Source organism: Phocoena sinus, chromosome 1 (genome assembly GCF_008692025.1).
Source record: "Phocoena sinus isolate mPhoSin1 chromosome 1, mPhoSin1.pri, whole genome shotgun sequence".
Classification (NCBI taxonomy): domain Eukaryota; kingdom Metazoa; phylum Chordata; class Mammalia; order Artiodactyla; family Phocoenidae; genus Phocoena; species Phocoena sinus.
The window spans coordinates 127493388-127518908 of record NC_045763.1 but is presented as its reverse complement, the minus strand read 5'-3'; the positions used below and the strand labels follow the sequence as shown (position 1 = coordinate 127518908).

The window sequence follows — 25521 nt, the reverse complement described above, 5'->3', positions numbered from 1 at the left end:
ATATGGCAGGTCCTAAATACATTCAGAGATCACAGAACAACTGTATAGACTCTCTAAAATTAGAACTGTTCTAAAAATTTGGGACTTCTGGAGAATGCATCACTGGCCACTTATTTTGCTTCCCATTAATAATACATTATGTTCTTTTATCAGCATTTGTTTTATGCATGTAAATCTTAGTCCTTCAAGCAGACTACAAACTTCTTAAGGACAAAAGGCAGACTGTATACCTCTTATATAGCTCTGCATGTATGTAGTTACACACAGCTGTTTTTTTGATCAACTGCGTGAAGAGATGATGTTGTATTTTCAAGACAACTGTTTGGGATTAGGAGCTTGCCAAAGTAGCCTGACATTAAGGTAAAGGCAGACTGGAGAATCGCGTCCTGCTTCATCCCTCCAGAGAGCAGTTCAAGTCTGGCCTGGGATAGATCTATGTTGAGAAGGGGTATAATTACCCTGGTACAGAGTGGCCCCAGGTCTTGTCTGGCAGACTGAGTTATATCTATCAAGGACTTTTAAAATGCTGACTTAGCTCTTAGAAATACAAAACCCAAAACATCATTTATAAAGGTCACTGGGAATGGCCTGGGTCAGAATAACTTGAGTTCATTTTGTGCCAATGCCTCAGAAGAGGAAGCTGCTGAATACTTAAAGCTCCTTGAGAATACTATGTTGCCAAATCCAAACAAAGAATGAGAGAGGTTTATAGCTGACTTTTTACTCTATAATTCAAATGCCAATCTAGCAATGAAATATGTTCTAGGAATTCCAATCAGAGATTTGTATCAGCTGACTTGGAAACCAGCTGTGCTCTCAGTGAGTACAAAGATTTACCACCTGCAATTGCTATAATTCTGTAGAATTATGCAGAGGTGAAAAACGTGAGAAAAACTTTTTATTTTAAATGTATTGAGAACCATGCTTTAGGAAATTTTGCTTCTCTGAAACCTATAAAAATGGCTCTAATTTAAAGAAAGTAGTAGAGTCTCAAGTTATAACTCTTAAATTCTGGAATTCATGTTTACCCTTCAAAGTATGCCTTTTTAAGATAATGAGTGAAAATTACTACAATTTGGTAAACCCTATCTTTTAAATAGAACAAGTGAGATAACAAAGCAGTTAACTCCTAAATTACATATCACATCATTAAGAGCCTTGATAACATTACGCTCTAACTATCTGAGAAGAGGGAGGAAGAGGAGTTAAACACCAGAGAGGAACAGTTCTAACGAAGCATCCCAGTAAACTCATGGCAGTAATTTTGAACCAGTAATTTCGTTCATAACATTTCATAAATTGTTCACAAAATAATTACTGGGGCTTCCCTGGTGGTTAAGGATCTGCCTGCCAATGCAGGGAACACGGGTTGGAGCTCTGGTCTGGGAAGATCCCACATGCCGCGGAGCAACTAAGCCCGTGCGCCACAACTACTGAGCCTGCACTCTAGAGCCTGCGAGCCACAACTACTGAGCCTGTGCTCTAGAGCCCGTGCACCACAACTACTGAGCCTGCGCTCTAGAGCCCGCATGCCTCACCTACTGAAGCCCGTGCACCTAGAACCCATGCTCTGCAACAAGAGAAGCCACCGCAATGAGAAGCATGCCCACCACAATGAAGAGCAGCCCCTGCTCACCGCAACTAGAAGAAAGCCTGTGTGCAGCAACGAAGACCCAAAGCAGCCAAAAATAAATAAATAAAATAAAATATTAAAAAAAGAAAATAATTATTGTGGATTTCTGAATCCATATATCAAAAGTCTTTCAAGTGTATTTTATGATTTTAAAAGACATCAGGGCTATCCTGGAAAAACCAGTGCATATGGTCCTCATACCAATGAGCCCCCATTCTCACTCATTTGCTCTGTTCCTCTCACACATGGGAGACAGCTGCCTTGTACAAAACGGATGCAATATAACTTTGTCACTTATATCATCACCTGAGCACTTGGATACCACCCTGGGAAAGCCAAGTAAGGTAAGTTTTTCAAAATAATGGTTTCAGTGGACCTTTTATAGACATTTGAAATCATTTCACATGTACAAACCCTGAATGAGTTATAAAGCAAAATTTTCAAGTGGAAAAATGCTGTGAACTTCATGGCCTAATATATGTATGAGATATATTGAGTTTAGAACTGCAACTTTACTAGCACTTTAACATGAGCCAGTCGGCCAACCTGCCATAAGTGAAATCTCTGGCTCTCAAATTCCTCAACTGTAAAATAAGATGATTAAATCGAATCATCTCTGAGTTCCCATCCAATTCATTTATTTCATGGTTCTCAGTTCTCCTTGTACCTTATAAGTACTTAAAGTATAGACTGAGAATTAGATTGTACCTACCTGCATTTAGCCAATATTATAGAAGCTGAATTGATGGATTTTCCCTAAAAGAGGCTTATAAAAAGGAGGTAAGTGTATCTACCACATGGAGATACAGGATACATTATTGCCACACAGTGCTTAAGAATACACACTAGGGACTTCCCTGGTGGTCCAGTGGCTAAAACTCCGTGCTTGCAATGCAAGGGGCCGGGGTTTGATCCCTGGTCAGGGAACTAGATTCCACATGCTGCAACTAAGACTCCGCATGCCACAACGAAGATCTCGCGTGCCACAACTAAGACCAGGCGCAGCCGAATAAATAAATAAATATTAAAACAAAAGCTTACTAAAAAAAAAAAAAAAAAAAAAGAATACACACTAAACTGCTTAAAACTTTGAAAGGCGACATTATAAATGCATTAGAATCACTTATTCCTTAGAAAAATAAGTGTATTAGACAACGAAGCTTTCCGTTTTTATGTATGTAATTCATGAATAAAAAAACAACTATCTGTATAAAAGCCTCTGTTTAGAGAAGTCAGTAATGGAAAGCTATAAATTCAACTCAAATTACATAATATAAAAATACAAAGTTCATCTGCATTACTAGAAGGTAATACCCTCAAACAAACTCATTTAAAAATAGTATGTTCCCAACTTTTCAGAAGTTATTATGGATACAATGTTACATTTGTCCTTATCTTCTTTTATAATAGTTCTCTAAGACTTAAAATGTAGTATTTGTACTTTTGGAATTTCTGATAAATAGATCATAATTTAATGTGACATTCATAGATTTTTGTGACAAAACTACAATATTTATTTACACATTCACATATAGCACAATGTAGGGGTCAAGTATTAGTGACAGTAACAAACTATTGAAGTAATAAGAAAACCATCATTTTAACAATTTAAATGTTTTATGACAGGATAATTTATATCCAACATATAAAACACATATCTTAGAGGTAACTTTAAGAAAATATATCAACTTTTTTAGATAATCCAAAGTAGCAATAAGATTTTTTATATTATTTTCAGCCTGCAGAAGGGTAAATTTAATCAATGTGCCGATTAAAGAAGAGACAATATATTAATAGTGAAATTATTTATATACCATGGTATGTGTATATCTATCTGTGTGTGTGTGTGTGTGTGTGTGTGTGTGTGTGTGTGCACGGGCGCTCATGTGTATCAACTAACCAAAACTCAGGTTGTAAACTAAAGCCGTTTAAATGGCAAATTGAAAAAAAAAGTGATGCTGGTTTAAGTTTTCTGGTTCTTTTCATAAACTACAACTTCCAAGTTGTGTTTTACAACTCTAGTGAGATCCAAATAGATAATTCAACCTACTACTTTTGTTGGTTGTTCCTCATTCTTTTTCACATGTTAGCTTTTATGTCTCTTTACTGATTACATAAAATAGTACTCTCATTCTCAACATTTCTCCCAGGAGAAGTTAAATGAGTTCAATTAGGTACTGAGTTCATTTTTCACTTTACTTTTCAGTATTCACCTGGTCTAAAAACACTATTAACCGTGTAGTTTTTCTTCCATCCTTTTAAGTCACTTGTTTGTAAGCGTACAATGAAGGAACTGGATCAAAATCAAGGTGAACTATGCCCCCATATAAAAAATTATCATAATCTCAGATTTTCTAGAATGTTCAAACGTTATACTAAAACTAATGGATTTAAAAATTAATACTGCTTTGAAGAGGCATTTATCAGAGGTCATGGCACGATCTACAACAGAAAGTTTAGTTTACTGAATGTTAGTTGTAAAGAACAAACACTGGCACCTCATGTGGTCAGAGCAGCTGAAATGTCTTTTACAGTAGTTTCAACTTCTTGATTTGGCTGGTCTGGATCAAGAAGGGCAATGCTACTGGAGCTTTCACACTGTTCATCTACCTTTGGGGAAGCAGCCTGGTCTTGATGCTTTTTGTTCTCTTTAGCAAACCCTAAGGTCATATTCTCCCCAGAAGGCTGAAATGGCCTCTCTGAATGAACCACTTGTTTCCCTACTTCTGCTTCTTGTTCACACAGCAGTCTCTCCACCTCCACCTCGAGCTCCAAAGTCTCCTCATCAGCGTGCACATCTAGTTGTTGCATCAACTCCTCCAACTTCTTGGCCTTGCGGAGCTCGTTTTGCTGTATGATCGTACAAAGGTGTTCAGTGAGTTGCTCTTTAAGCTCAGTCTTGCGCTGTAGATCTAGCTTTGCTGTAACATACTCTGCTTCAGCCCTGTCAAACCGCTTCCTGCAGGGACAGGTACAAAGACTGGTCCATTAGTTTTCCATTGAAGAAGACAGTCAAAGGAGGGCCTAGAAATAATAATTAAACTCCAAAATCGGGAAATATATATATATATATATATATATATATATATATATATATATAAAATGAAAATATGGCTATTGATACTTTACGAACACTTATCTACACGTTAGACAAAGTAAGCTATTGCTGCTGAAACTTCCACAACATGCACATTTGGACTCTCCTAACCTAACAACATTCTTCGGCACCCATTTCCTCTTTCCAAGGCTGTGCTTGAATGAAAGCAGGCTGAGAGGTTAATTCAGTGGTGTGCTAGCTCCAGTGGGGGAGAGCCCTAATTTGTAGTGTTTGTCAATTTCTGTAGTAAAAATACTATTACTATGGCCAATTTCAAGCTATCAGTGAGACATCACTGAATACAGAATTGGGAAGAGATACACAAAATCTCTCATGAACCAGGGCAAGCCAGCTCCAGCACACAACTGGTTAAATGTATGAGAGAGAAAATAATAAGAGATGGAGAAAGTAGAAAATCTATGTCTTTTGATTAATGGAGTAGAAAAGGAAGAAAAATTTTGGTGGAGAAGGACATGGACAGTGGTTCAGAAATGACAGAGCACAGCCAGCCCAATGACACTAGGTGAGAGTAAGAAGTAAACACCAAGTAGAAGAGAAAACTTCAGGATACGTTTAAGCAGGGTTTCCCAACCTCAGCATTACTGACAACTTGGGCCATGTAATTCTTTGTTGTGGGGAGCTGTCCCGTACATTGCAGGATGTGCAGAGCATCACTGGCTTTCTCTCCTTAGTTGTCAGTAGCACCCACTGGTTGTGAGAACCAAAAATGTCTCCAGACATTACTAAATGTCTCCTAAGGGGCAAAACTGCCCCCAGTTGAGAATCCCCAGGTTAAGCTGTTTTCACCCTCTCCACTCTGTAACAGACTACTGTTAGACTTCTATTAAGAAAAGTTTATTACTTTTATATATATATAGAAACTCCATAGGTAGGTAATGCCAGACTTATTTGAAGTAGGGTAATTCTACGTGGGGAAGTCACTTTGCAATCTTCCTTTTTCTTTTTTTCTTCTTTTTTGCCTTTTCCATACAATATGTTGCTTTTCTTTTTGCCCAGAAAAGAGGATGACCCCTACCTACCAACTAATTATTCTATTTAGTTACCACTAACAGTGGCGAAGGCCATGATGCCTTACCTGTTATGACTGCCTTACCTTACTCAACATAATAAATAATTTCTAATACTAGAGTTATAGCAAAAAAGAAACAGGTATATCTCCTTATGCAAGATTCTCTGTCTTGGAGGGAAATATAGTGAAAAAATAAAAGGCCTTGCTTTTAGAGAACCCAGGGTTCCAAACCTGCCTTTGCCATTTACTATGTGTGTACCTCCTTTGTTGAAGGCTTTTCCTGGATGTAATGAGCAGATATTCAGTCATACTCACTCAGGTAAAAAATGGGTTTTACTGTAGGATACAAGAGGCAATCTCACAGGCATGTCCTCAGAATCAAAGGCTATTGCTCATGCTAATGCTGAGAAACCACAGTTTCTCTCTTTAGGCTTTCCTATCATATTCACAGCCCAAAATGGCCACCAGCTGTGCCTTGACATCAAATTCACTCCACTCAATCCCTCAGTGTTCCAATCCCAAAATTCCAGAGGGAGGGCCTGGGTTGGCTTGGCTTGACTCCTATCAGTTTAAACAGAACTCTTAGTGCCAGGCCATGCCATGCACCCCAGTTTAGTCTATGGATTAAATGTTCTGGAGTTCCCATCTTTGTTCTTATCAGGTGTGTCCCAGGCTCAATATCATGAATACAAAACACAGCCAGGTTCCTGTAGAAGAGGCTGCAGAAAAGGCATGCAGTGACTGAAAATTCCAGTATGGTGACCAGGGGTGGTTTCTTTCTTTTTTTTTTTTTAACATCTTTATTAGGGTATAATTGCTTTACAATGGTGTGTTAGTTTCTGCTTTATAACAAAGTGAATCAGTTATACATATACATATGTTCCCATATGTCTTCCCTCTTGCGTCTCCCTCCCTCCCACTCTCCCTATCCCACCAGGGGTGGTTTCTTGAACTAAGTCTTGGTTTATCTGTAGAATTGTGATGATAATAACATCTCATAGGAGTGTTAATTAAGCATTAAATAGAATTAACAGGGCAAGTGTCTAGCCCAGTGCCTGGTAGGCATTCAAGAAGCAGAACTTCTTCTTCAGAGCACCAGAATAAAAAAGCACTGTTAGTGTACCACTAAACATGTATCTAAAATTAAAATTATGTACAATTTAAGGACTTGGTGTTTATATTTGAAAACTTATTTACATTATGTTCATTTCTCATATTTCATTTTTTTACTGTCATCTAGTAAATATAAGAATGAGAACTAGATGTTTTTCAATTACCCCTATGTTAAAAGAATTGTTGTAAAGGAGCTGTGTTGGGTATCTGGAATCCCTTATTTCCATACTTTATAACATATCCTGTTTATGAATGTTCTTTCATCAAGCTTAAGAGCTCTGACAACATTCTCTACAGGTATACATATCTTGTCTCTCCCCGCCCAGCTCAAACCTCCCTTCTCTGCAAGTCTGTGGTCTCCCTCAGCCAAAGTCAGTTAGAAAGATTTACTGACTGGGCTCATGAATGCTGAATTGAAATTAAAATTTGCAAATAGGTCCCTAGGTTTCCAATGATCTTTCACCCTGGATAAATCACTGAAGATTCTGCATTTTGTTTATTTATTTAAAGTCCTTCTGGCCAGAAACACGCATATATATATATTTTTTACAGAGTGATTTATGTTCAAAATATTGATTAGTTTCACAAACTGCACTATGAGTCTGGGGGTCAGGGGGATAATACCAAATCAGAGTATGAAGACATACTTTGGAACAGAATAATAAGAGCATTATACATAACACAGTAAGACAAATTGAACTGGAAATGTAATTATAGAATTGTTTTATTATTTTAAAGGAAAGTTGAATGATTTAATGAATCTTATTTAAAGGATTCTAGAAACTGTCTCTTGGTTTTGGTTCCCCGAAATTTTTTAAAAACACCGTTAACCCTTGGCATGTCATTAGGTTCCAATGAAATACTTAGTTCTTCAGTTTCTTTCCTGAGCAGTTCTATGTGTAAGGATCAACATATCATTATTTTTATCCTTTCTTAGAAGTATTCCAGAGAACAAAGAGGAAATTTACTTATATTTTGAAAAATAGACTTTAATTATATTTTGCAATTACTATATGGGTCCACTTTTATAAACCTAAGATACATTATGGGATTGTTGAAATATATTTTTTCCTATATCTTGAAACATTTTGCCATTTCATCACCCTAGGAATTATTTACTCATTACTCATCAATTATTCACATTTACGCTAAAAAATTAAAATAATAAGAAAACAGAGAATGATGGAATGACCTAAAAGGATACTATAATGAAATAAATCATCATCGCTTAGTTTCCTTACTGTTTTGCCAAAGTATTACATCACCTTTAAATAAGGTATAAAAGAAGACTGGAAATACCAAACTTGTAATCTGCTCTTAGCTTTCACTGTTCAGATGAGAATTATTACTTTTCATTTTCTACCCAGAATGACAAAGAAAATTGACAGATGAAGACATTTTGCAGTTATTAGACAAATCAAAAGATGCATGTTGCGGAGGCTAAAAAATGACCCCCCCCCCAAAAAAAAAGATAGTCATTTCTTAATCCCAAGAACCTGTGAACATTTCCTTAAATGGCAAAAGATGTGACTAAAAGATTTTGAGAGGAGTCTATTCTGGACTATCCAGCTGGGCTCTAAATACAATCACATGTATCCTCTTAAGAAAAAGGCAGAGGAACTTTTGAGAGAAAACAGGAGGAATCAATGAGACTATGGAGACCCAGAACTGAGTAGTGTGGCCACAAGCCAAGGAATGTCTCCAGCCACCAGAAGAAGCTGGAAGAGGCAAGGCATGTATTCTTCCCTAGAGTCTCTGAAGGAATAATAACCCCACTGACACCCTGCTTTCAGACTTCTGGTTTCCAAAGACATAAGAGAATAAATTTTTGTTGTTTTGAGCTACCAAGTTTTTGGTAATTTGTTATGGCAGCCCTAGCAAATCAATATAAATGCAGAGACAGGCTAGATTCTAGATGGTGAAACTGACCATGTAAGTGAAATCTCAGAGTATGAGTCTTCAGAAAAACACACCCTAGATGAATTTTCTCAAACTCAAGAATCAATGAGTGAAAAATATATTTCTGACGATAAAAAGGAAATACGTTATTCTCCTAGAGTTAATAATTTCAAGAGGAAGAATTTTATCATACAATATTTTACAAGTACCTGGACCACCCTGTGTGGCTAAAAGGATGTAACGATATTCTTTTAGCTTTTTATAATGTTTGCAGTCAAACATTACTTGATATAAAATTTTTTAACAAAGGTGTTTTCCACAATCTTTTATTCTGACTTCTTTAAGTTATTCATAAAATGACTCAAAACATTTATGTATATATGTTTATACGTGTATGTGTGCATGTGCGTATGGGAGCGTCTATTAAACATCGATGGCAAATGGTGATCATTGTTTTTCCTGGTATACTGAGGGTTAAAGAAATGTTCTACAGGCAGCCACTCTAGTTCTACAAGCTGCCTGCGCAGCACACGGCAGCACTGTAATCACAGCTGTGAACAGCAGCAGCAGTGACAACTCTCTCCGCTGGGACACTCCAAGTACCATCTCCTCAGAGGTGGATACCCTGACACTGCTCTACAGAAACCAGTTTTAGGATGAATTCTGGCCTATTCGTATCCAAGAACATTTTGTGGACACAGCACCATGCCAGCCACTCCAGAACTACAATGTTTTTATTAAAAAAAAAAAAAATCAAGGAAATCTCCCACAGAACCACAGAAACTGCCCTGCGGATTACCTTCTAGTAGAAATCTAGACCATAATACTATATCACCAATCTATACTTTCTTAATAACCACAGATGTAAATTTAGAAAATACTGTCTTAATCTTATGCATGAACAAGATACAACCCTGGTTCTAGTCTAAATTGTCAGTGGCTTCTCTTTGACTTAACTCAAGAGCTTATGTTTTTAAAAATAACCTCACACGTACGATAAGGATATTCACATACATCTATGTCAATACTAGTATCATGATAAACTGTCATCTTTAGCTTAAGAAATGTAAAAATTTACCATATAAAATCTCTTTACTATATAAAAATGTACTAAAATGTCATTAAAAATATTCATATACTATGGGATGTCTTCTCTTTTAACCAGAATCCCACCTTCTTTGTGGTTCTCAGAAGGCTAAAATTATGACATTTCTTATATAATTTTCAATGTACAAATGCATCCTCTTCAGCCTCCCCTAGGACTGAATTAAAACACGATCAAATGATTTTTCTGTGGATATATCCAGAATAATCAGAATTATTCACTTAAGGAGCTACAAAGGCATAAATATGTTCCTCTGGCAAACTTAAGTTACAGAGAATAAAATGTGCTAAAAATCTACGCTTAGTTTAATCTTAATAAAATCTTGGTTACCTCCTTAATGACCTTATTAATAGAAATGGAACCACCAGTTATCAGCTACTGATGGCATTAATTTACACAGTTAATTAATAAAAGCAACCCATTAGGTCTAAGAGCATATGGTCAAACAATTACAAAAATCACAAGGACACCACAAGCCTCTTTCTTAAACAATAAACAGTGAATTAAAAACCACAATCAAGCATTTCCGCTTTATTAAATTGTTACATAAACATTCTGATGCTGTGGTTTACCCTGGACTAATGCGGCACTCTGATTGATTTCTAGTGTTACAGAGAAAGATGCAAAACCGAGTCATTAACACAGCATTCCCTTGTGAAAAAAGACAATCCAGGATGATTAAAGCAATGTTGAAAGGACTGATAACCCTGAAATTGGGCTTAATTTTTTGCTTTTATCTGTTTGCAAAGCTCATGTAATTCTTTACATGTGTTAGTTTGTTTTGAGAATATGCAATGATGATTTTTTCTCTTTAAAAAAATGTCAATCATTAAAATCAAGGAAACACATGATAGCAAGCCATTTTATATAGAGTATAATTGCAAAAAAAAAAAAAGAAAAAACTTCAAGCTTTCAAGACAGAGTGGTATTTTCTTTCAAATACTCAAAGGTTTTAAAAAATAAACTAGATCTCCTTTCTTTGATGAAAACTGAAATGAGAAATAGGCTAGTCCCTATACCATCTCACATAATCAAAATTTCTAAAAAAGAGAGCACAGACTTGGTGTTAGAATAATATATAGAGTTCTGGGGCAAGTCATTTAGACATTTAATGAGTCTCAAATATTAAACAGCTGATGGTTTAGCAGGAAAGACTAAAATGTAAATAAATAATGCAAGAAATGCTCTAACAGGGATATAAACAAGGTTAATGGGTAGGGCAGAGTTAAGGAAGACTTCAAAAAGGAGATACTTGATTTAGTATAAAACTGGAATAAATACAGCGCCTAATAGGGTCATTATGAGGCTTAATGATGACATATATAAATGCCCTGGCCTAGCGAGCAATAAACGTTAACTAAATTAAACTCCTTGTTCAGAGTTCCATTTCCCCAACTTACCAAGCATATGAATAGTCAAGGCTGGCCTGATCAATCCGGTTCCTGAGGATTCCAATGTCAGCTGACACCATGTCATCTAAAGCCTGTAACTCCTTCTGGATCCTCTTTAGTTTCATGGTTTCTGCCTGAGTTCTTTTAGATCTATAAAATGAGGAATATGAGTGGAAAAATAAAAACATTTTAAAATCATGTATCCATACACAATATAAGTGAAAAAAGCAAGCTACTGTATATACAATATGATTATAATGTGTAATTTTTAAGAATTAAAAAAAAAACAGAAAAACTGAGATAAAACAAATGCTGGTAACATTTTGGTATATCTCTAAAACTGCATTTGCACTTTTCCTCCTTATTAGGCCAAATTATATATTAGTACATACTTTTTTATACACAAGGAAAAAAAGTAATTAAAAAAAAACCAATAGAGAGTTCACTCATAGGCCTATATTCATTCCATAAGGATGAGAATAAGCACTAAAAGGATGTATCTGTATAGAGAACTGGATATGCTGGAATACTGAACACAGCTTTCCAAATTCCAGCCTTAAACTCTTCTTGCTAAGCCTACTTCCATTTGTCTGATACTTAGTGGACGCCAAGAACAGCTGCCTACATTAAACACCATTCCTTTATAAGTCTGAGAACATCTATTTGGTTTTATTATTTTTTAAAATAATTTTTATTGGGGTATAGTTGATTTACAATGTTGTGTTACTTTCAGATATACAGCAAAGTAAATCAGTTATACATATACATATATTCACTCTTTTTTAGATTCTTTTCCCATATAGGCCATTACAGAGTATTGAGTAGAGTTCCCTGTGCCATACCGTAGGTTCTTATTAGTTATCTATTTTATATATAGTAGCATGTATATGTCAATCGGTTTTAATTTTCTTAAGATTCATTTCCCCAAACTTCTTTGATTCCTCTTCCTTAGGAAAACTACAGGTCCTCAAAATTCTTCTTTCTGGGGCTCAAAACCAAACACTCTTTTTGTTCCTTTGTTTAGAAGCAACCTCAGCCTTCTCTCCAACCCCACGTACATCATCTACTTAAGAAACAGAATAAACAAATACAAAAGCCAACCTTTAATCACAATTCCACTCATTTCGAAATTTCATACACATTCTCACAGGAGAATAAAACTCCCAATAAAACCACTATACTGCAACTTACATTCTCCTGATTTCTACTCCATTATGCATTTACCCTTATTTTCTGCCTACAAAAGTTAACCTCGTGATCTTTTTACTTCAAGTGATTCACTATCCATTTAGTAATAATCTAATCAGGTTATATTTCCTTACACTTCTGTCTACAGTAATACTTTCTGTCTTAAATCAAAAGCACATAGAGAAGAGTAAGTGCTGAGCCTGTAAATCTTTTTGTAAAATCCCGAGTAAACAGCCTCCCCAACCTCTTCCAAACTGAAGACTACTAAAATGCTTTTCAATAATCACATTGTTTTTCTTCTTGAAACATAAGTTCAGTAAGTTGAGTATTTCCTATGCTTCATGAAAGATCAAGGTGTACCAGTAAGAAAAAAAAAATCATTATTTTCAAATACATACATCCTTTTGGCAAATAAAATCCTGAATTACTCTTATACCCATGTGCCTTTCTCTCCATCCCTATTCCTTCCTCTCACCCTGACACATACACCAGCTTTAATGAGTAATAGCTGTGCCAGACTTTTCTGGAGATCTAAAAAGAAAATGCCTCTGAATACTTGCTTGCATTTAGTTCTCACTATTCTCAATCATTGCTTTATTGACTGAGCTTGGTTTCCTAAGGCCACAGCACACTAGAAACTACAAAGAGGGAAGAGTGGGTGAGGGATGGGAAAAGTGGCTCAAATAGGAATGTTGTTGTTCAAGGCTTGTACAGTGCAGTAAAGGAAAAGGGATCACTGACAAGCTCACTCTGGAAGGTGAGAGAAAAACTGAATTGTATACGGTATGGGACAATGCTCATAATGGTGACCCACAGTCAAGGATAAAAAGTTAAATTATATCATGTCTCTTTTATCAGTGGGGGCAGGATACATTATTTAAGAAAAATGGCCATAGGAAATACAATTAGGATTTGTGGGTGTATAAGTCACTTATGTGGAATAATCTTATTCCTCTACATGTCAGATGATTAAGGCCTATGTGAAAATTAAAACCTGCATTTGTTGCTAATTTACTTATGTTGATAGCTATTTACTGCTCCTTTATGAATGTGTAGATGGTTAAAACTAAGAACACTGATGATGATCCTTAAGTTTTAATTGCCCCTGTATTCATAAATACATTATAATCTATGCTTAAAAAGCCCTCCTTAATAAATTAAGACTGTAATTTCAGTATCATTTGTAAAGCATAATTTGTTTAGTAGGTCTTAAAAGTAACGGTTGTAGAGAAAACGCCATTTATTAGAACAGACATAGGAAAATAAATATAAAACATGACAAAACTAATTACAGATTACAAACAAGCTCTCCTGGTTCAGGTGCCTCACCTTTCTGCAATAGCTTTAGCCAAAAGAGCTTTCTTACGTTTATTTTTCTCTTCCATTAGCCGTTGTTCTTGTTGGAGGACTTCCCAACGAGATTTTTCTTGCCTAGGGAGCAAAAGTATAAAAATAAGTTTCTGAAACCCTGCTCCACCTTACCAGTCTTAGTTCCTAAGTATAAAATTTAATCAACCAGATTATATATATTTTCTTTCAAAAGTCCTCTTAGGGCTTCCCTGGTGGCACAGTGGTTGAGAGTCTGCCTGCCGATGCAGGGGACACGGGTTCGTGCCCCAGTCCGGGAAGATCCCACATGCCGAGGAGTGGCTAGGCCCGTGAGCCATGGCCACTGAGCCTGCGCGTCCGGAGCCTGTGCTCCGCAATGGGAGAGGCCACAACGGTAAGAGGCCCGCATACCTCAAAAAAAAAAAAAAGTCCTCTTAAAAGGAACCCGTCTGTAGCTCATTATTTTGTTCTAATAGGAACAAAGACTACGATTTGAAGTAAAGAAGGCTTATATAAATTGGCCCTTTGAAATCCATTATACATATATAACCTAGGAACCCAAACTGGAAGCCAGAGTACTATGGCATTTTTTTGGAGTACAAAGAAACTTGTTTAAGCTAATCATGTGTTATATGCAAAATAGAAAGCAAAATAAGTTGTTCTGTAACTAATTTCATATCTTTTATAGTTTTCTATAATACACATCTTCACCATGTAATAACCCTTAGCACAGTAACCAATGTTTACTTCATACATTCTCTTACAATTTGCTCACTTCTTTCTAGCTCTTAAACATTCTAAACAGAGTGAAACACTATAAACTAAGACTTGAATGTTGGGCTAAAGAAAAACTCCAAAGATCTGAAAACATGAATTGTCTTCCCATCTTTCCAATTCTAAAAGAAATATATTAAAATTTCCTGTAAATTCATGAACTTAATGTCAACTCAAATTAAACAAGGTAATGACAAAGCTATTTGCTCCTATTACTGTCATTTCTCACAGCCATTATATCAAAAATCTCTATTCCCAGACCTAGTAACCACTTGCAAAATTATCCTTTTCTCTCCATTCCTACAGCCTCCACCTTAGTGCTGGCATTGGTCCTTTCTCATTTTTACTACCTGCAGGTACCTCCTCCCCAGATACCTTAGTTCCAGCTCACCTAGCACCCAAATGGTGTGCAACAGTGACACCTGGATTTTCTCTAACCATTATTTTTATCAGGGCATCTCTCCTTCAGGGGTCTTGGTGGGGTATTACAGCATCAAGGAACTCACTAGGCAGGCATCTTCTGCTTCCAAGTCCTTCTTCACTTCCTTAATTCTCTATTTTCTGGCTTATCTTGTGCCTCTTTCAGAAAAGTGAAATGTCATCTCTGACCTTCTCTAGTATATACTTTTCCTTTCCCCCTCTTAGAGCCTCAGAATTTCTCCGTTTTAACAGTTCCTGAGATTACATGTCTTCTATGAATATTTTCTCAAGTACCTAAAAAGAGAATAATTTTCCTAATGACATTCAGTCTAAATTCTCCAGTTCAATTTACACACCCCCACAACAACTTGTCTCAGGACTTTGCTGGTAAACCACACTTAAGACATTAAAAGTATGCACTTGTTTAATTTGGGTCCCATACTTCATGTGGCTTTCTGTCTCTTGTCAAAATGATTTCTTGGCTGTAAACCCCTGGTGGGCAGGAAACACTTAAAACTCAGTACAGAATCTGGATTAGCAGAGACTGGAAAAATAGGTGAGATTAGAAAAAACATAAGACACTTTGAAAAAGAAAGACTCAGAAAATGGAAAAAAGAAACAAATACCATTCTTTCTTCCCTGTGAGTGATAAATCAGGAGGAAATAAAGAGTGGATATTCAAACATAAACTAATAAAAAAATTCTGATTATAAGAATTCACAAGTCATAGAATGGTAATTTCCACAAAAATTTGGCTAAACCAAATTCTGCAGGTGGTTTCTAATACAAACACATTAAATAAAGAAATCTAATGATGCAGCTGAATTATTTAATTAGTCCTCTCAATTTCCAATACTCTTTCCTTTGACCATCCCTTCACGTCTCTTCAGAAGTACCCTTTTCTGGACCAATGGAGATGCAATCTGGAAGTTGAAAGAATGGGTTCAATTTGGGGAGGAGTACCATGCATATAAGAACTGGTTCTGGTGAGTGTAAAGGGCATAGACTCTGGATCCAGAGAGTCCTGTATGTGAACCCCAACTCTGCTACTTATTAGTGGTGTATTCACTTTGGGAATACAGTATCTTTGAGTCCAAGACATCTCATCTATAAAGTGAAAATAATGAACATGCATTGTAAGACTATTGTAAAGACTAAATAACATAAAACATAAGAAGTGCGTAACACTGCTACTTACATTTAGGTGGTAGCTATTTTTCAATAGTTTATTCATTACATTTCTATGTTAGAATATAAAACAAACAAAATGCATTTCTTCAAAGCCCAATGGGAAAAAAACGTTAAAACGGAAAAAAGTCTCATGGATATACAGACTTACTAACAATTCCACTTTCTTTTTTTCCAATTTGCAATCTGGTTTTGGAGGTAGAACCTCAGCATTTTTGTGACCTTCATGCGAATTCTTAAGTCCTAGTTCCCCTGGTTGACTTTCAATACCCTGTGGTTTTCCATCACCAATAGGAGAGGTGAGTTTAGGGGCAGTGGGGGCAGAATAACATGGTCTTTGAGTATTAAATCTTTGTTTTGGTGCAGAAAGCAGCTGCTCTGGAGGTAATGAGGTTGATCCATCTTGAAGTCCAAGTTTTTGGCTTTGCTCTTGAAGGGCTTTTTCTCGCTGAAGTTGTTGTCGACTTTTCTTCACAGGGAGAAGACGCCGCTGTGGTTCAAATGGATCTATATAAAAAAGAGAATGGAGAAAAATTCCTTTGTGTGAGCAGCAAATAATTATAATTTCTCTAAGAAAATAAAGCATTAACATTAAACTCTGATAATTTTGCAGGGTTTTTCTCACTTTCTCTTTCTTAAAATCCCAGAGAAAAACAGCCATCTTCTTGCAGAGTTTTGACAGTTCTCCGATCATACCGTTAATATTTAACAAAAACTTCCTTAGTTCTCAATTATCTTTGAGGAAGTCCATTTGTCTGTGAGTTAGGCCTTAGAATACAAAGCAAGGTTTCAACTTGATTTGCTAACTGCCAAAAGAATCTAATATGACCAAAGTAGGTAGACAAATGAATTCTCTGATATGTCTTAAATTTGATTTATGGTTCTGTCTGTTCTTCTGAAATAAAATGGTGGTTGTTTTCAAATAGGCTTTACCTTTCTTAAATTTTAACAGGTCTTAGGGTAATTTGATACATAGGTAGACATGATACACAAAGTAGAGCTGAATGAAGTCTCTTAATTTTAGGAATGCTAGTTAACTCTAAATTGTTTGCTTTCATCTTCCGAACAGTCCAGGGCTGTGTTCCCCAGAGTGTAGTTAGCCTTTAATCAATGTATGCAAGTTAATTTTAATAGCAGCCTGAGCAAAGCAATAGAGGAAGATAAAACAATCGGGAGAAATTTTTTTAAAAAGCATTACGAACTAAATGATAACTCTTCTATTGTACTTTCTGAATTGTCTATACCAGTGTTAACCTTGTAGGTCAGACAACTGGAGAATCTTGACTCACATTCATACTATACTACATAAGATCTGTAAGAGATATTCTTTACAAAATGCCTGAGAAATGAAACTATGGTAAGTTCTAATAAATGAACTAAGTGTGTTTTTTAAATCCTGCATATTGACCTTTGAAACAACATAAGCTTAATATTTAAATCTCCCAAAGGAGAGTTAAAAGCTTTGGAGTCAAAGTTCTGGTGTTGCTTTTCTCCACATCTCAGTAACCTTAGGCAAGTCAATTAATTATTCCATACCACAGTTTCTTCATCTGTCAAACTGGTTGAAAATTTACTTGCTCTACTTATCTCATGGAGTTGGTGTAAGAATTAAAGAAAATATTTTCAAAGACATAAAATCAAAAGTAAAATGTTATTGTTGACTTTAGACAGAAACACAAAGTAGAGTCCTACATCTTGCAACAGAAACTTATTCTTGGCTACTGATCTTTATTCACACCAACAGAAAATGTCACTGAGCCTGCTTACCTTTCAGTTATACTTGTTAGCTGAATTATTAATATCCTTCTGAAAGTCAGTAATGCAGCTTCCATTTTATTTTGCATTTTCACAGAACCTACCTATGAGATTAAAAATGCTAACTTTTAAACTCCCAAACAACAAATCAGGTCACTTAAGGATTAAACATATGACAAAAAACCTCTTGGAACTAATAAGTCATTATAGCAAGGTTACAGAATACAAGATTAATATACAAAAATCAATTACTTTCCTAGCAGCAATGAACAAGTGGAATTTGATATAAAAAACACAGTAACGTTTACATTAGCACTCAAAAAAAAAAGAATTACTTAGGTATAAATCTAACAAAATATGTACAAGATCTGTGAGGAAAACTACAAAACTCGAATGAAATCAGGGAACTAAATAAATGGAGAGATATCCCATATTCATTGGTAAGAAGACTCAGCACTGTCAAGATGTCAATGTCAGTTCATCCTAACTTGATCTATAGATTCACCACAATACCAATCAAAATCCCAGCAAGTTATTTTATGGATATTGACAAAATGAGTCGCAAGTTTATATAGAGAGGCAAAAGACCCAAAATAACCAACATAATATTGAAGAACAAAGCTGGACTGGCACTACTTGACTTTAATGCTTACTATAAAGCTACAGTGGGTATCAGCAGAAGAATAGAATAGGGATCAATGGAATAGAACAGAGAGCCCAGAGCCCACATTAATACAGTCAACTGCCTATGCAAGGGTGCAAAGGCAATACAATGGAATAAAAATATTCTTTTCAACAACTGGGCTGGAACAACTGGACATCCTTAAGCAAAAAATAAATCTAGACACAGACCTTATGCCTTTCACTCAAAATGGATTATAGACCTAATGCAAAACTCCAAACTATAAAACTCGTAGAAGACAACACAGGAGAAAATCTAGATGATCTCAGGCACAGCAATGACTTTTTAGATATAACACCAAAAGGCACTATTCATAAAAGAGATAACTGATAAACTGAATGTCATTAAAATTAAAAACTTCTGCTCTGTGGAAGACAATGTCAAAGGAATGAGAAGACAAGTCACAAACTGGGAGAAAACATTTGCAACAGACACATCTGATAAAAAAGGACTGTTATCTAAAATATACAAAGAACTCTAAAAACTCAATAGCAAGAAAACAACCTGATTAAAAAATGGGCCAAAGACCTTTAACAGACACCTTGTCACCAAAGAAGATATACAGCAAATATGCATATGAAAAGATTCCAAATCACATGCCATCAGGGAAATGCAAATTAAAACAAGATACCACTACACAACTACTAGAATGGCCAAAAATCTGTAACACCGACAACACCAAATGCTGGTGAGGTTGTGGAGCAACCAGAACTCTTTCGTTGTTGGTGGGAATGCAAATGGTAGTCACTTTGGAAGACAGTTTGGTGGTTTCTCACAAAACTAAACATACTCGGGCTTCCCTGGTGGCGCAGTGGTTGAGAGTCCGCCTGCCGATGCAGGGGACACGGGTTCGTGCCCCGGTCCGGGAAGATCCCACATGCCGCGGAGCGGCTGGGCCCCTGAGCCACGGCTGCTGAGCCTGCACTCCGCAACGGGAGAGGCCACAACAGTGAGAGGCCTGCATACTGAAAAAAAAAAAAAAAAAAAACTAAACATACTCTTACCATAGGATATAGCAATCGTGCTCACTGGTATTTTATTTTATTATTTTATTTTATTTTTTTCGGCGGTATGCGGGCCTCTCACTGTTGTGGCCTCTCCCGTTGCAGAGCACAGGCTCCGGACGCGCAGGCTCAGCGGCTATGGCTCACGGGCCCAGCCGCTCCGCGGCATGTGGGATCTTCCCGGACCGGGGCACGAACCTGCGTCCCCTGCATTGGCAGGCGGACTCTCAACCACTGCGCCACCAGGGAAGCCCTAAATATATTTTTAAGGCTGGAGAACAGCTGGAAGGAGCCTTAAAAATTAAAGATTCAGCTGTTCTAGTCTTATAAATAAGAACTTCAAGACAAAAAGATTTAGAGGCAGAGCTGGGAGATCTTCTATATACCAATCAGCGTTTGGCTATGAGTATACAAAGATGCTGAGATGTTTTCTTAAGGTGATCAAAGACTAGTGAGTTGACGTCTATGCTCTAACCTCTCACTGAAATGATAGGTCTTTAAGTTAAGGTCCTTAATGTACGAAACGTTACTTCCACATAATGAACCCAATGTTTAATTTAGTCTTCTACATTAAGTCTTCTTTCCCCTGGCAAACTCACCTCTGCTAACACATAATCTCTGTGAAATTTTGCCAAGCTCCACCCAACCACCAGCACAGTAAAGTTCCTGCTAATTCTGTAGCAAGCTCTTGTACCACATCTACTATCACATTATATTATAGTTTGTCTCCTCATTAGACTATAAGCTCTTTGAAGGCAGGGATGAGGCCTTGTTCATATCAAGATCCCTAATTGCAGAAGCTGATACCCATAACTTCTGGTCAGACCAGAAGCAGGGGTACTAGTACTCCATACATCTGAACATGGGAATGTCAGTTAATTACAAACTGTAGTGTCACTTTTATGATTTAGTTTTCAAAGGTCTCTGGACCAGTCAAAATTTCCTCGATCTACATAATCTACACTGGCCTTACATTACAAATTTACTTCCTTTTCCACTTGTCAGCCCTAGATTATTTTCACAACCATGCTAAAAATGCACAAGCTTACCTGAGTTTTCCCACATACTCTAATTAAAGGCATGGCAGAGCTTATTTAATTTTCTCCCAAAATGTATAAGTTATGGCACCAAGAATGGTGTAAGCTCACAGAAGAGGTGTGCACTACCAGGATCACTGTACAGAACTTTACGAAATTTCAACCACAATCAAAGCACCGTTTATATTACCAAGAGTTTCTCACAAAGTACCAGCAAACTTAATTTCTTCATTGAAAAATAACAAAATAGTACAAGTCCATTCAATGATTACGTTATAAAGCTGGAGAAGGAAGCACAAAATTTTAGCTTACACTAAAGTCAGTAGATATGGATGGATGGATGGACAGAGGCGTAGATAGGTAGCTAGATATTTCACCTCTATCTTCTCAAAGACCCTTTTGGTTTGCTGACTCTCAAGAGTTGGAAAGAACTGCAAAAATCACCTGGCAAGTGAAAGCAAGACTCCAGATGTCTTATGAAAAGCACCAACTTTTTGCATTTATTCAGACCCATGTGATCCTTTTTCCCAATCATTGCCTGCTTCTATAAATTCATCACAAACCTAATATGGTGTGTGGCCCTTCTCCTTCCTTTACTCAGACCCCAACCCTCCAACCACTGATCTATGCAGCAATCCCCCAATAGGTCACTTCCTCTCCCAAGTCCCCTTCCTTTCACCGGAAAAAGTCAAATCCCTGAAATAAATGCCTTAAGTCTCTTTTCTAAAAGTAGACTCCAGTCCTCTGTGCCTGCCCCCCTCCCCCAGCCGTGGCTCCAAGTACATCCACTTCTGGCGCCCTCTCAAGCCTCTCCTCCCACTTATAGCTCCTTCCCCTAACACAGATAACCCTTTTCCCCGCCCCCTTCCCCTCAAAAACTGCAACCCCGCCCCTTCCCCTTAACAGACCCAAGAATTAAATCTGTGCAGACCCGTCCCTTTACCTTTAGTCTGCTTTAGTCGCCTCAGCTCCTCCTCAGAGAAGCCAGCCCAACCCCGCGCCATCCGCCTCGACTTGCCAGCACGCCCAGAACGCCCAAGCCTCAGAACCCCAATTGCCAACACAGCTACCCAGGCACATCCGGGTTCTTCCCCGGCCGCGGCTGACCAACCAATCAGCGCATCGAGCTCTGGACGCAAGGCCCCCCCTCTCCCCTGCAGCAGGACCCGGCTCTCTTCGAGGCTCTCTCCGTCAGTGCCGGACAAACTGCGTGAAGAAATCGTGGCCTCGCAGACATTCATTTCCCCTGACCTGGCTGGTCTTTCTCCCTGTCTCCTATGCTTGTTGGGTTATCGCTTCAAGAGGTAAAGGGGGAAATAGCAATGGAAATAAGTGTGGAGATAAACAGGCAGTGAGGAAGTGACTACGAGTCGGTGGCGGAAAAGGGAGGACAGAGCTGCCTCTTGGCGCCCCCGAATTTACTGGGGCGGAGCACTCTACGTGTTGGTGGTGGAGGGTTTCGCTGCGTGGCTTGTAGTGGCTTCTTCCAAAACTGCGCTGAAATCATCCCGCAAGTTGACTCAAGAATGTTCAGATTTAGGCTTTTAATTATAAAGAATCATTTCAGAGGACTGGGGTATGATAGTGGAAAAGGAACAAGACACATTTAACAGCGTAGCCAGGTCTCCCCCAGGCTGTAGCGACTCCTAGATTTCTGTTGATTGGGAGTTGGTTCTTCGATTTTGTGAAAGATTCTCGCTAATCTGTAACCTTTCTCCTAAGGGATGTCTAAATCCCTCCTCTTCAAAATGATCTGTCCTCTGTTTTTATGTTCAGAGAAGACAATGTAAAAACGTCGGCGCTGGGGGATGGGAAAACACTTCCTAGGCTTCTCCCGCCTGGAGTCCTGATTTCAATGTTCTGGTACTACCTTGAACACGTTACCACTCTGGGCTTCCATTTTCTCATTTTAAGCAAGATTTTGGAGATTAAAAGATGCAAACGTTGTCAAAGTACATATAGATCAGGATGATTTAAATGAGACCACTTAATTTTTCGTGTTTCTCTTTTCACTGTTTTGCATTTTTAAAACTAGTTATTTTGGCTTACATTTAAAAATCACATGTGTGGCTTTTGGTTTTAGTTTGTCAATATTTTTAAACAAATTGAAGTAAAGAAGTAGACTAAAACTAAAATACTACACCAAGGAAAGAGTTGGAATGAATATTTCAAGCTTAAATAGGTGATTAGAAGGTGAAGGGTGTTTGGAATTCTCTTTGTAACCTTTAAGCTTTTAAACTTAAAAGCGATTTCTTAAATTTAGGTTTGCACAAACTCTTCATTTTAAATGTGGACTCATTTTTCCTAACATTTAAACATATGCTATCCAAAAGGATTGGAGGAGGCAGATTCATCCAGTTTTTGAAGCTAGACTAAATACGTTAAAGTATACAGATAATCTAGCTTCAAAATAGTAGATGGGGCTCGGTACATTCTGGTAGTTAATTCAGTTTGCCATTTACAGGCATCAGCAATCTAGTTCCATCTAATAAAAATGAACCACCTTGTATGCCCCATGTTAAATTTTATACATAAACTTTCTTTAGCTCACTTTGGGTAGATTTCAAGAAGTGTCGTAATCATAATAGAGATGAAAATTAAGGTATTTTTAAAAGTTTTGCATTAACCCTGAATGAGAACCAAAGCACGAGCAAGATTATAGTAAAAGACAACATCTGTATAAAGTTATAATTTCCAATTTGCAAGCTTCTGGATCTACTGTTTGTTGTTTCTGTTAGCTCTCCCTCATGGTGACTGGTTTCTTCAAATAATGTGTATTTTATTGGGAGTTTATCTTCAAAAAAGTTCTGTGAGAGCCCTTTATATCTTGGATTGAGAGACTACAGATTGGTTTTGCTGGTCCCTAGAAGTTTCATTTGCTTTAAACCAGATTTAAGGTAATTTTTTAAACTTGTAATACAAATTTAGATCTAACCCCCATGTATGATACAGGCCTCAAGTATCTGTAGATGCCCTTTAAAAAAAAATATATATATATACATATATATATATAAAACTCAGAGATAACAGTCTTCCTTACTGCTTTTACAAAGCAGTAGGCTGAGTTTTCTCTAATCCTCTGTTACCATGTGGACCATGGTAATTAATTTAGGAGTTGTAAATTAATTTAGGAGTTTCCACACTCTGAACTTTATTTTGGTGATCTTGTCTCCATATGTGTTTAGGAATCAAATCCCCAGCACACATTCAGGTAGAGTGCCCCTTGGATTTGCTTTCTACATCTCTTTTTGCTTTCTTTTAAGTTCTGTGATGTATTTTTTTCTTTTAAATAAAAACATGTTGTGTAGTATACAGCATTTTTGTGTTTGTAGCAAAAGGGGACCATCTGTGACAACTTAGACTATTATATTGGCTCCAGTTGATTCTCCAACAGAGAAGCTAGAGTAATTTTTTAGAAAAGAAAAATCTAATGTCTATAGCCTGCCTAAAACTGTAAAACAGCTTCCCATTGCCCTTTGAATAAAATCCCAGTTCCTACCCGAGCCTGCATGATCTGATCCCTGCCTACCTCTTACATGACCATTGTGCTGTCTTTCCCTTTATTCCACATTCCCTACACTCCAGCCAGGTTGACTTTCTTTGGAGTTTTAAAACATGCCAGTCTCTCCTGGCATCCCCTACTGCCCTACCCAAGGCGTTCCCAACTCCTGTTCCATTTGGCTGTAATGATCTTTACTTTATCTGGCTGGCTCTTTCTGCTTCAGGTTTTGACCTGAATGTCTACTTAGACTTCAGTGACTACCCTATTCTATCCAAATAGCACCCCAGTTTTGTACATTTCTGTGTTCTTTATTATTTTCACTTAGCACTAATTACAACTCCTACATTATTTGCATTTGTTTATTTTCTGTTTCCCTTTACTAGTTAATATCTCCACAAGTTCAGGTGATGCATCTTTTATTTACTCAGTGTATAAGTGTTTGACACTCACTGAGTGCTCACATAAATATTGAAAGAAGAAACCTTTCAAAGTTAAGTACTGAAACATTTCCACATCTTATATATTCTGAGATTCCTTTCCAGTATGAGTTTCTATGAACCCCATTTGTTACTTATTGCTAGTTGCAGCCATGGCCTCATGGTTTAGTAAATAAAAAACATTAAAAATAGGCTGAAAAAGGACTTCCCTGGTGGCACAGTGGTTAAGAATCTGCCTGCCAATGCAGGGGACATGGGTTTGATCCCTGATCTGGGAAGATCCCACATGCTGTGGAGCAACTAAGCCCATGCGCCACAACTACTGAGTCTGCGTTCTAGAGCCCGTGAGCCACAACTACTGAAGCCAACGCACCTAGAGCCCGTGCTCCACCACCACAATGAGAAGCCTGTGCACTACAACGAAGAGTAGCCTCCGCTCACAACAACTAGAGAAAGACTGCATGCAGCAACCAAGACCCAACGCAGCCAAAAATAAATAAATATAAATTTATTTAAAAAATAGGCTGAAAAGATGCCATTTTATAAAGCCTTTAAAATAGCATTTCAGCAGTATCCCATAATTTTCAATATATGTCTTGCACATCTATCATTAACCGTAATTAATAACATGATGCTATTGTAAATAGCAGTTTTATTCAATTTTTAATATTTTGTGTCTACTGTATAGAAATAAAATCAATTTTTGTTGATAAACACACTTTATTTTTGTTTTTAATTTTGTATTTATTTGTTTTTATTTTATGTTGTGTCTTCATTTCTGCACATGGGCTTTCTCTAGTTGCGGAGAGTGGGGGCTCCTCTTTGTTGCGGTGCGTGGGCTTCTCATTGTCATGGGTTCTCTTGTTACAGAGCACGGGCTCTATGCACACGGGCTTCAGTAGTTGTGCATGGGCTTAGTTGCTCTGCAGCGTGTGGG

At 37.3% G+C, this 25521-nt stretch overlaps 1 protein-coding gene across 6 annotated transcripts; it reads right to left on the bottom strand.

Moving 5' to 3' along the window:
• Positions 1–2806: 2806 nt before the first annotated feature.
• On the bottom strand, positions 2807–25289 carry GORAB (golgin, RAB6 interacting). 6 transcript variants are annotated; one of them, XM_032639304.1, is made up of 5 exons: positions 21589–25289; positions 16323–16674; positions 13786–13887; positions 11278–11418; positions 2807–4657 (listed from the first exon to the last, which is right to left on the bottom strand). In XM_032639304.1, the coding sequence occupies exons 1-5, from the start codon at positions 21884–21886 to the stop codon at positions 4546–4548; spliced, it is 1005 nt and encodes a 334-aa protein (XP_032495195.1). In that variant the 5' UTR covers positions 21887–25289; the 3' UTR covers positions 2807–4545. The 6 variants fall into 6 exon arrangements, with proteins under 6 accessions (XP_032495195.1, XP_032495187.1, XP_032495215.1 ...); XM_032639296.1 differs by having other exon boundaries at positions 2807–4592; XM_032639324.1 differs by having other exon boundaries at positions 2807–4592; positions 15066–16674; positions 21589–21727.
• Between the last annotated feature and the right edge of the window lie 232 nt (positions 25290–25521).